Here is a 12,161-nt window from a genome sequence, read left to right as displayed (position 1 = left end):
ATTTATAAGATTTGATCTCAGTCTTAATAATTATGAATTTCAAAATTGTAAATGGGTAGATGAGGGAAAATCTGTGTAAGAGTAAAATCATTCTCTCTGAAAAGAAGCATTGTAGCTGTAGTTCATAACTTCTGGACTTTTATTGAAAAAGCAGACACCCAGTGACAACCTCTTTAGGAATGTAGCCCAGTTGGGTTTTCATTTCTCTCTCTCCCTTTGACTTTTGAATTTTAAGTTGGTCTGGAAATTTGAAGAAATTGGTTTTAAAAGCTTAATACAATACGCCATGATTTAAAAATATTCTTATAACCACTAGAATACAATCTTCTCTTCATATTTGCCCTATACATTTTGGAAAAGCTATTATATCCTATTTTTCATCAAAAAGTTTATATATGGTAGAATCCAGACAGGCACCAATTATATGAAGCTGATTGAGAAGAGACAATGAAGACACTAACGTAAGGTGAAGGAGGTATTTCTGTTTATGGAATGCATTTACTCCCTATGCTTTGCTTCCTGGAGAAAAAAAATAATGGGTGAACTCTGATCACTAGTAATTACACTCCTCCTTGGGAAGATAACATAAATACCCTCCACTCATTTTAGACTGCAGCTATGTAGCAGTCTTATTTTCTAAGCACGATGTGACTTTCCTTATTGTTCTCAATATAATAACATGCCTGAATTTCAAAAATTGAATTATTTAACATATGTCTCGAGGTTTTCAAAGAATATGTTAAAACGGTGTTTTCAAGTTGGGCAGTTGGTAATTCTCTTTTACATGAAATCTATTTTAGATCCTTAACATTAACTTAAATTGTTGTAGTATTTTAAAATATTTACAAAAAGTTATAAACAGTTTATCCTTACAGTTTTTATACAATTATGAATCCAAAATCATAAATTAAATGAAAGCAACATTACAACCTCGGTAAAATTAAATTAAGATCTTTAACAAGATGGATGATGTTATTTGGCTGAAACTAAAACCACCATATCAAACTTCTATTTATTTCAACATGTATCACCTCTGATGGCATGGCTTTTCTACTTCCTTTCCATATCTCAAGTACAATAAAACTTTCACTCAAATAATGCATGATTGTTTAGTGAGAATTCTGTATTTCATATGAAATCAATTTCTTTCCTTTTTGAATCATTTTTGAAAATGAACTTGTACTACTGGGGACTAATGCTTTTGTTAGAACAAACACAAACATGGGCACTCATGTGGTAGTACTTGCTCTCAAGGATTATGTGGGTCATAAAGATTATTTTTCTATGAATTTTTTTAGATTTTAAAATTGTCTATAGATTTTAAAAGATAAGCTTCCATCATCAGATTTTTGTAGGAAATAAGTTTGAGAAACACTATGTTAGAATGATTTAGTGATGTGTCAGTGAAACAATGTTAAACTGTGGTGTTTTTTGTTTTTGCTGTTTCTAATATTTTCTAAATGTCTTTTTTTATTCTTTTCTGCTTTCATGGTGGGTAGCGCCAGAGATGGTTGGTATATTATTTTCATAATAATTTTAAACAAATTCCAACTTTTTAAAGCTAAAAACTTTAATATTTGCATACGTTATTAATAAATATTCAGACAACAGTTTCATATGGGTATATCTGATTATTAGTTGTATTTAAAGAGGTTTCGTAAATGATAGTTTAAGGTTATTTTTGCAATGACTTAGTCACTATTGCATTGTCCACGTTATTGCTTATCTGTTTCTTTCAGTTCAAGATTTAATTGCAAAGTCACTTTAACTAAAGTAAAATAATATTTTCTTCATCTAAAGTCTATGATGATTTTTATTATTAGTCTTGCTAGCCTAATAAATCTAATGCACACATTTAGCTACTGTGTTTATCTTTGCATATCATATAACAACTTGGTAAGTATAATGTGCTGTGAATACCATATTGAGTTAATAAGCTTAGTGACATATTTAGTTTTCCTCTTTCATTTACAGAGGATTGTGACTAATTTATTTCTAAGGGAATTGAATTAATAAGTTTGAAATCACAGAAATATAGAATGCATGTAAGAATTTATGGAGAAATATTGAGCCATATTTTATTATAAATAGTTAGAAAATTAGATATTTATTTCAAAGCCATAATGTAGTTATCTGATTTGACATAATATAAACTGCCTGGTACATATCACCAACTGGCAAATCAATGGAGTAGTATGATAGCCCAGAAATGTGCCTTGTGAGCTATAGTAATTTAATACATTAGAAAAGTATGGCAAGTTAGTGAAGGATGAAAGAATTATGCACAAATGGTGTTCAGTCAACTGGTTAATAATTTGGGAGAAGATCAATATACACCTGAAATTTAACAGCAAATATCCAAATAGATTTAAAAGGTACTAGACATTTTTAAATGTTTGGAATATAAGTGAATATTCATCAGACTTTTGAATTGGAGAGAAAATTTTATAAGGAAAAGAAAATTATGGACATATATAATCTTCTAAAGTTTTTAAAAAATTTTCTCTTTAACAATATATAAATACGTCACTATACATAAGTAAAGCAAGTAGACAATTGACCAGGAAACTTAGAAATCAGCACATAAATTTTAAAAGGCAATATTTCACAAAAGAAGATCACAAGTTTTGTCTCATAAAAGTAAACATACAAATTAAAGAACTGCAAATGCCATTTTAATCTAGCAAATTGGCAATTTTATTTTCTTACTAATAATCAATACAAGTGAAAATGTTACGAAAAAAGCACTCAATTATTGGTAGGCCAAGGTTAGTTCATACCATCCTTTTGAAGAGTAATTTGTTATTAATACTTCTATTTTTATTTGATATTAAAAACTTTAAGCCAATCTATTTTGAGGAGAAAATAATTATAAATGTGTCAAATCTCTATACATAGAAATATATAGTCAACCTTATTCATAATGTAAAATACAGGAAACAAATCATTGTAAAAATTAGTAACACTTTATGTAGTCCAGATAAATTAGTTTTATGGAAACTCAAAATAATACAGAAAGTTAGTTTTCCTAAGGTGATAAAAGGAAGATAGAAAATTATATATATGTAATGAATTACATAAACAGGAAAATTATATGTAATATAAATATAATTAAATTATAATTAAAATTATTTTTAAAAATCTATAGATAGAAAAAAGGATATGCCTTGACATGTTAACAGGTGATGTATATGAATGTATTTTCCTTCCTTGATATGCTTTTCTATTTCAAAATGAGAAAATGCAAGTGAGCAAAATATTTTATATAAAAAGCATATAATTTGTAATATTTTAATTAATTAGAAAATTATTTTTGTGATATTAGCTTATAAGTTTCATCATTATATAAAGTAAATAAAACCTTATTTTAATTTAGAAGTGTAAAGTTCAAGAGGATATGAAACCTTTGAATGATCCAGAGTTCATTAAATCATATTTACAAAATAAGACTTACAAAGAAAGGTCAGAAAATGTGTGGGAAATTTAATCTTGAGAGGAAAGAAAGCCAAGGAGCCTTATAATGCATAATGTACCTGTTAATAGGGATGATTAGGAAAATCAAAGGGAACTCTGAAAGGATTCTTAAAAAATCGCCATTATCTATTGTAAGTGATATACCAACACTTTATTATTGAAATAGTGATCAACCCATATTTTACTTTGGTTGCTGTTCTGCCTTCCCAATACTGACAATATGCTGATAAATAGTATTTCAAGGTAATTAAAGTGTTACTGATTTAATTTCAGAATGAGCTGGTAAAATTTAAAAGCACTATATGGTAGCAAACTTTTCCAAAAGTAACACTCTCTATCTACCTACCTACCATATCTATCTGTCTATCTAACCACCTATCATATATCTATCTTTCTGCCCTTCATAATATACCAGAAAATGACATTGTACATAGAACTTCAGATATCCAAATAAAATATTTTTTAAAGAAAAATTTATTTGCAATATTTTTAAAGTATTCATTTCCATTTGTTGGTTGTTTGAAAAATATACATATTTATGGCAAAACATTTATTTTTGGAATAAGAATAATTTTCTTAAAAATAATGGTAAGTAGTCTGACCTTTACCCAACTCAATATAATTTGTATACCAAGTACTAGGAAGGAATTTTGAAAAACCTTTGCTGTGATTACATGGCTATGTAATCTCTGTGCTGTAAACATAATGAAGAGCATTCTCTGAATATTAATAACAAATGAAGTGTGGCTTGCAGCTTTATAATACCTTCCTTCTCTATATGATGATGTTCATATTGGATTTGTACAACTCTAAGTACATTTAGACACCTGTTCTAAATGAAAGAAATTTGGGGAAATGCAAAGAGATACACAATTGGCTAACACAGAGATTGATACAGTTAGTCTTTGAATAAAATACACAAAGCAGAGCTGAAGACAAATGCTTCTCTTTGAGAAACATTTTGTTTTCTTCAGGAATAGACTGATGTCTACATTTTGTTTGCCAATAATGTGTCACATGGCCACCTCAAACTACCAATTACCTTCTTGAACAACATTTCAGTTTTCTTTGTAAGAAAAAAAGGTAGAATATACATAGGGGTTTGCCACATGGCTTCTACAAGGAAACCTGCAATGTCACCTCCAGTTCTGCTGATCAGTGTGTGTCTGTGCCTTTCATCTCTTTGTAGACCAGTGTGCATAGATTTACGAGCAAGGGTGGGGATGGGGAGAGGTAAGACCAGAGATGGCCCACAGTTCAATTACCTTATCCAGAAAAGAAGAGAGCTTGGAGTAGAGAAGGACAGAATCCTTTGCCATTAACTTTTAACTCAAAATCTTAGGGAAAGAAAACCACAAAACTTTCATAGGAACTGTGTTCTTATGCTCAATAAATCAAAGGCAAATTAACTTCTAAAACATGCTGGGGGAATAGGGGTCAAAGGGGCTAGTCCACTGCAAGCAATAGCAGAGCTAGTAGGGGAAGCTTTCTCCATGGCAAACTGGTCGCAGTTTGTGTTCCACATAGGCTAATAGCATTGAATTTAAATTCACAGGAATTATTTTACCCAGGCTCTGGTCAGTGGTAACCAGAAATTAAAAAGTGAAAATTATTAGGATATCTTGAACTTCTCATCAATTTGAGGTCCAGCTATCTTAATATTTAAATTAATAATAATCCTTATAATTATTATAAGCTACAATAGAGTGATACAATAAATAGGCTTTACTGAAAAAGAAATGTTTAAGCCTTAAAACTACTTAATTCCATATATTGTTATTTTCTTCTGTGTCTCATGAATGCTAACCTTTATGTATAAAACATTAAAATATTAATGAGTAGAAAAGAACTGCCAGTGGTATACATCTATATAAAATTTTACAAGCCAACATTTGGTATATAATAGTTTCTTAGTTGATCAAAGCATGAAGATTTTAACTTCTGTTCATAGTCTCTTCTATTTACTAATTTTATTTTATTTTACTTTGCCATGAGCATTTCCTATTTTAATGATTTTATTCTGTTTTACAGGAGGGGTTCAAAATGGGACTAACTCTTGAAGGCACCATATTTTGTCTCGACCCATTAGACAGTAGGTGCTGATGTCAAGAACAAGAGACCCTGATTTATGTTAAATTTGTTTATATGCATATATGATCCATTATTACTTTAAGATCGGTATTATACACGTGCCCAATATATTTTTGAATACATTAATGTTTTGAAAATTATTTCAGTAAAATGTCTTCATTCTCACAATTGATCTGTAATTTTTATTTTAAAAACAACTTTCTGTAAAGTGTATCATACTTTTCGTATCCTTTCTGTTTCTGTGGTAGAGGAATTTATAATTGAAAGACAAATTATACAAATATCTGCCTTGTGTGTGAGTTCTAAATAATTAGCACCTTGAAATTTGAATCCATTTTCAAGGCTGCTAGTTTATTGTTGATTTCCCAAAAGCCATACCTTAATGATACTTTTTAAAATTCTGAAGTGATATATTAATGCCAAACTAAACATGTTCTGTTTTCAAATAATAAACATGTTGCCATTCATTAGACAGATGCCATTTTATGTATAAAATGCCGCTCACATCACTGGGAAAATGTTGACTTTGAATATAATGCCACCAGGACACTAAGTTTTAGCAGGTAAAATAATAAGCATATAAATTCCAATAATTAAACCAATGTATTTAGAGTATTTATTAAATATTAGTAAATACAAAGTGATAATGCTAGTTATTATCAGTTGTACTCTAAATATTTAAGTTTTTTCATGAATAAAGATTATGGAAAATAATGAAAATCTGCTATTTACAAAAAACTTAAAATTTTGTTTCTAATGAGATAAGTTATATTACTATAACATCTAAACATTAGGGAATATCTGACCTGATATTCCTAAAAATCATTTGGAATATATGCTGTTTATGGTTCCAATATCTATCACCCATATTTAGTTTACCAAATATATTTGTTCTCCCTAAATAGGTATTATCCTTCTGACAGTTTCTTCTTTGATAAAGATATTTTCTCACCAAAGTTTATTTTGCGATGCCCCACTAATTTTCATATTTTAACATCTACGAAAACTATTCTATATGAATTATCAATCTTACTTAGCAAATTTGATTTGCATTTGTTTTGTTGAAGTCAGGATCTCATTTTTCACAAAAATCAAGTTGCTGCTCAGTTTAGTCTTGAACATGAGCAATAAAATTCTCTGGTACCTCATTCTTAATGTGCTGATGAATCCTACCTTTAAAAGCAACATTTATTTCCTATACTTTTGCCCATTATGTAACAGACTAATTTGTATTCAGTGCAACAAAAATTTCTGGTGAAAATTTCTAATTTGGTTCATTACATTATGAGAAAAATAAATTAATAAAAATGTGGGCTTAGATTGGGGGTAGCCATCAAAAATAGATTTTTCTTCTACTCGTGGGAATTTTCTTCAAGTACTAAAGGTACATTTCCATTAGGGAAAGAAATCAAATACGCTTATGCAATATTATATTTGTGTGTATCTCCATAATGTTGAATGGTATATATGAGTCTTCTTGTGTGTTTTCCTTTATCTGCTACTTTGTGTCTTAATTAGAGGGCAATATATGTTTCATAAAGAAGAGTCTTTATAATTTTGTTTGTCATATAGTATTTTGGAATTTGTATAATGAGGATGTTTAGAAGCCCTGTAAGTGGCTTTTTTTAACAGATAGATTTGTATTTTTATTGTACTTTAAAAAGATTTATGTAATAGGTATATATTTAGTGGCCATTTATTATCAATGGTAACACAATAGAGTACTAAGATGGTATTTGCACATTTAAGATATGTTACCTTACCAATTTTTAATGGTAATCATTTCTGCTACTGGCATGATTAAATAGTACATAATTGGTCATTAATGATGAACATTTTATTTCCCCAGTGCATTTTTATGAAGATCTGGTTGAAAATTGTATTTCTATGTAAACACGATGATATGTTTGATTTTGCTGAGAATAAATGATTTTAAATAAATTGTACAATATACTCATTAAATAATGTCTAATTAATTTAGACACCTCCTAAAGCTAATTACATGATAGATTTTCTTGGTCATAAATTGGAGTTGAAAGAAAAAAGAGAGAAAGAGAAAGGTGCAAAAAAGAAAGAAAGGGCTTTACATTTAACTTTATTTCTTACAGCCCACACACATTTTAGCTTTATGAGTAAATATCATTCAGTTGTGAAAACAATGAATTTCATCCTGCTGATGAGAGAGGTCATGATACGGTTCCTTTCAACAGAAGCATCTGGTGCGATAACTGTATTATATAAATATGACTTTTCAAAATTGGGGGCTTTTTGAGCCTAGCAATAATACTAAAGGTGTCTTAGCTGACAGGCTTAAAAAGGTGTACTTGATAATAGAATGTGGTTTGTGGGTAATTGTTCAGTCTTGAAGAAGAACTTTAGAACCTTTTCAAAACATGGTATTAAGTATTTTAGAGACGCACAGGACTCCCATACACAGCCTCTGTGCCCAATGAACAATTCAATTCATTCAATAAAATTCACTTATTACTCACATTGTGTGAATAACACGTGTTTTACATGTCAGAAAGTTTGCTAGCAGATATTGTTAACTGATATTGTTCAATTGGCAGGATCCTTGCCTTCAGTTTGTTGTCATAAGTGAAAAAGTAAGGGAAGCATATGAATTAATAATATGTATTAATATTAAACCAATATGTATTAATATTAAAGTACTATGTGAACCAAAAACTTTCCCAGGAACATATATATTTCACTATGGTTAAATCTGGGCACCTCACACTAGCTACTGTTTATGTCAGACATACAGTGTGAGGTTTATCAGGACAGGCTAATAGCAATAATTTTCTTCATCTCTTTTTGTTTCTTATATTTTGGATTTGAATATTTTTCAAAAAATTTTAGTCATAGTATGGGGATTCATTTTCAAATAGAATTTCTGATAGACTATGTGTTGTTGCATTTCTAAACACTGATTTTTTTTTTTTACTCTTATTGATGTTACTTAGCATAATCATGGAAAAAACTGACTGTCAATACTTTTCTATTCCAGTGTTTCCATATATAGTTCCAAATTCAATATTTACTCATGATTTTGAGTTTAGGCCTCTGTTAAATTACTTGAAGGATCTTGGACTCAATTTTGATGACTCAATCTCAGACTCCACGTAAACTACACCCTTCATAGGCAGCTAACAAACTGTTGGGATGGGCATGGCTGGTACTGCCCTCAGATCCCTATGGGAATTTCCTGCATGTCTTCTCCTTCCTAAGTCACTTCAGACAAATCTTCAAAAACTTCCCTCTTCAATACCCATGTCACAAATTTGACATAAACCTTAATTCTTACATAATTGTCCCACGTTTTGATCTTACATTGTCAAGGTCCAAGATGATCCACTTCTGAAATTCCTTCCCCCAAAGCACAATTTCTCTAGAATCCTTTCAAAGCGGGATTTCCTTTTTTTTGCTCTAGCAAGGACACCACCTCCTAATATCACTTGCAGTCTTCAATTTCCTTATTTTCAGAAAAAAATTTATGAAATATAGATATTATTTAAATTGCAGAAGTCATTGCCTTTGGATTCATTCCTTTCCACTCTCCTTCATAGATCCTAAGCAACACTATTTCCAAAATCACAGTTAAATAGTATACAAAAGATGGCATACTTAAGAAGGAGTTGAGTTCTCATTTTTCTGACATGACATGATAAATTGAAGTAGCCAAATTCCTTATTTCTGTATGATTAACGTTGTGTTCTGCTTCAGTTAATAGTACCACCATAACTGTGTAACGAAAATTTAGCAAAAATTTACCTTACCTTATTTACCTTAGCCACAGTTTTGGCATTCATTCAAATGCACACTCAAAATTCATGGAACCAAACTGTTCTAGTTTGCAGGCAACTCTATAGACATTTTGGAACTCCATGCATTAAGACTTTCAAATGTTACCGTTTTCATTAAAGAGGACCTGGCTAGAAGCTGTAGAAGTTACTTCTTAAAAGGATTTTCCAATATACACTGGACCTTAGTTTTCTGTGAAAGAACGTTCTGAAATCCCATAGCATTTTCTCAGTACCTTGACCCTAATCAACTTATTGTTATTAATATTTTTTGCAAAAATCAATAAAATATCTTGGAAGCTACTCTCTTTTTATATTTTCAATAAATTTAAAAATGTTGCTATTTATTTTTCCAACTCTTTTGAAGGATTTCCTTGACATTTTTGTATCCTCTTTGGTGACAAGCACAATACTTTATCCATAAGCATTCAGTAAAAGGTTGAATAATTCTTTAGCATGCTTCTTGATAATCATGCAAACTAAAATTTCTTACACTGTCTTAGGAGAAAACACCATGCTTTCAAATTAATATGGAGAGAAGATAACCACTTTTTCCTCTCCAATAAAACCTTTACCATTATTTTAACTTTGGCTGCATCAATAATTTGCTAAATAAAGCTCTTGATAATTGTCTGCCTAAGAATGTTTAACAACCACCATAGAATCACAGACCCAGGAAATCTGGCCCAATTGAGAGGAAAAACAAAAGAATGGTTATTCAGCTTCAAAGAGGCTGTGAGGATTCAAGGGTGAATGTCATGTAATTACAGGACATTCCCTGTACTCGAGGGAGTGGAGAACTATATTTGTTGAGCATGTGTATTAAAGAATGATAGCTAAAAATTCAAACCATATCTTTCCTTGAATCTGATATTGTGGTCACACAGTTTTCATTGGTTTTAAATATTTTTGAGTTCATTTATCTGTCTTTAACTTTTTATTTTCATCTTATTTCAAATGAGCTTTCAGAAGAACATGTTGGGGTCCTTCCCAGTTGACTACTCCCTCCCCTTTGTCTGGCCAGGCTGCTATGTTCTAGTCTGTTCCAAAGGTCACTTGTTCCAGTTGAAATAACTGTCTGGATGGCCTGGAAATAATCCAGATACTGGTTCTTTCCTGCAAAGAAAGCAAAGATAGATGTTTGTTTTGGGCCACACTTTGAAAGAAAAAAAAAAGGAATTTTATGTCTGAATCTCCTAATACTTGAAAAAAATCATGTAATTCTAGGATCCATTTAAAATTTGTATTATTTTTCAATGCTTTGTATATGTTTAACTTTTTAAAATATACTTTTCAAATTCAGTTGTTTACTATGAGTATCATTAAAAAAATAGGTAATGATATGTCACAAGTATATGCAGAGAGATTTTGGCAAAGGGTTAGCAAATACTAATTGCTTTCTCTCTCTCTCTCTCACACACACACACACACACACATACTCCATTTAACTTTCAGTTCTTTATTTTATTCTTCATAGCCACTTTAATTAAAGAAAAATAAACTCAACTTGAGCTAGACAGTACAGGGAACGGGAGGAGACAGGTAGTAAAGGGATAGTCATAAATCTTCAGCGATATCAACTTACCCACACTTGGCCAAGTGGCTGTGCGCATATATTTGACCTGCTCATTTTTCAGACAAGTTGGACCATTTGCTGGCCAGGGAGTAATAAGAATGATGCAATTATATGAAAAGCTGTTTCTACAGCGATTCCTCTTTAATTTCCCCTAGTTCTCTGATAATGCTTGCAGTTTTCCTGTTTCCTACGTAAAAGGAATTAAACAGGAAAAGACCTAAAAATAAGCTGGCCTCTGTTTCATGACTTCCTGCCACCAATGGCAATTAAGAAAACAAATATTACTTCCTCAGAGTCACTTGAGTTTGAAAATTTCTAAATCATACTTTACTTGAATTTTTAAGTACTTAAAATATTACCTATATTGAATTAAGTCTAGCCTGTAGGGAACAACTGAACTAAAATTTAAAATTCTATGCTATGATGTTACAGTTATGCTTAGGGTTTTAGACTGGTCTTTTTTGACTTTGAGAAAGTCATGTAATGGCTTCTGAAGTTCACAAACCTTAGCTATTATTGGCATAAAAAAAGGAATAAAGTCCCTCAAATAAAGCTAAGATTTAAGGGGAAAAAAAAAACATTGTCAGGAGAATCATATATTTCACATTCTTTTGTTTGATAGTAATTGTAAATAAGTATCGACAATGGTTCCAAGTAAATAGTGCATCTGCCTGGGAATTAGAGGTAATAATAATCCCATATAAAAGGGCAGGAGTGATCACAAAACTATTCCAGCCTTTCCATCTCTTTATTATCAAACCATCTTGTATAGAATTATGCCCCTTCACAACAAAGTTGAATGCAAGGCAAGAGCATGATTGTAAGCTTCTCTCCTTTCTCAAACTTTTCTACTCCTAGGTACACATTAAAGGCAGACCTCAGAATATATTTACAACAGAAAAATGGAACCTGTTTCTCTACAAAAGTATTCATGGCTTGCCACATTTTCAGGATTACTTCAAGATGAATGATGCATGTCTCAAAGAAATTCAAAGGCTGTCCCAATTTCCAGGTAAACATTAAACCTTGAAAATGCCAGGCCCCTCTCAAAAAAAAAAAAAAATGCTGAAACATATAAGATAACACTACATTGAAATATCAAAACACAAATATTCTTAAATGTGCTCAAATAGATAGAAATATTTAGATTCACAGAGAATCTGTTCTATATCTGGATTTTGTAGGAACCTTCCTATATGTGCTTAGGTTTTATAATG

The 12,161-nt window shown here is 30.7% G+C and overlaps 1 protein-coding gene across 3 annotated transcripts in view; it reads left to right on the top strand.

Annotated features, from left to right (window-relative positions):
• Positions 1 to 11,957, top strand: part of GULP1 (GULP PTB domain containing engulfment adaptor 1) — a 251,733-nt gene extending 239,776 nt beyond the window's left edge. For 2 of the 3 annotated variants that reach the window (XM_045558710.1, XM_045558711.1), the window contains one exon: positions 5,506 to 7,506. In XM_045558710.1, the coding sequence (XP_045414666.1) occupies positions 5,506 to 5,577 (72 nt within the window). In that variant the 3' untranslated portion in view covers positions 5,578 to 7,506. Of the gene's footprint in view, positions 1 to 5,505; positions 7,507 to 11,802 lie in introns of those variants that run through there. The other variant, XR_006736738.1, reaches the window with a different exon arrangement.
• The last annotated feature ends 204 nt before the right edge of the window (positions 11,958 to 12,161 follow it).

This window comes from Lemur catta, chromosome 8 (assembly GCF_020740605.2).
Source record: "Lemur catta isolate mLemCat1 chromosome 8, mLemCat1.pri, whole genome shotgun sequence".
Taxonomy (NCBI): Eukaryota; Metazoa; Chordata; class Mammalia; order Primates; family Lemuridae; genus Lemur; species Lemur catta.
The sequence above is the reverse complement of the archived record's forward strand: the minus strand, read 5'-3'. Positions and strand labels throughout refer to the sequence as shown.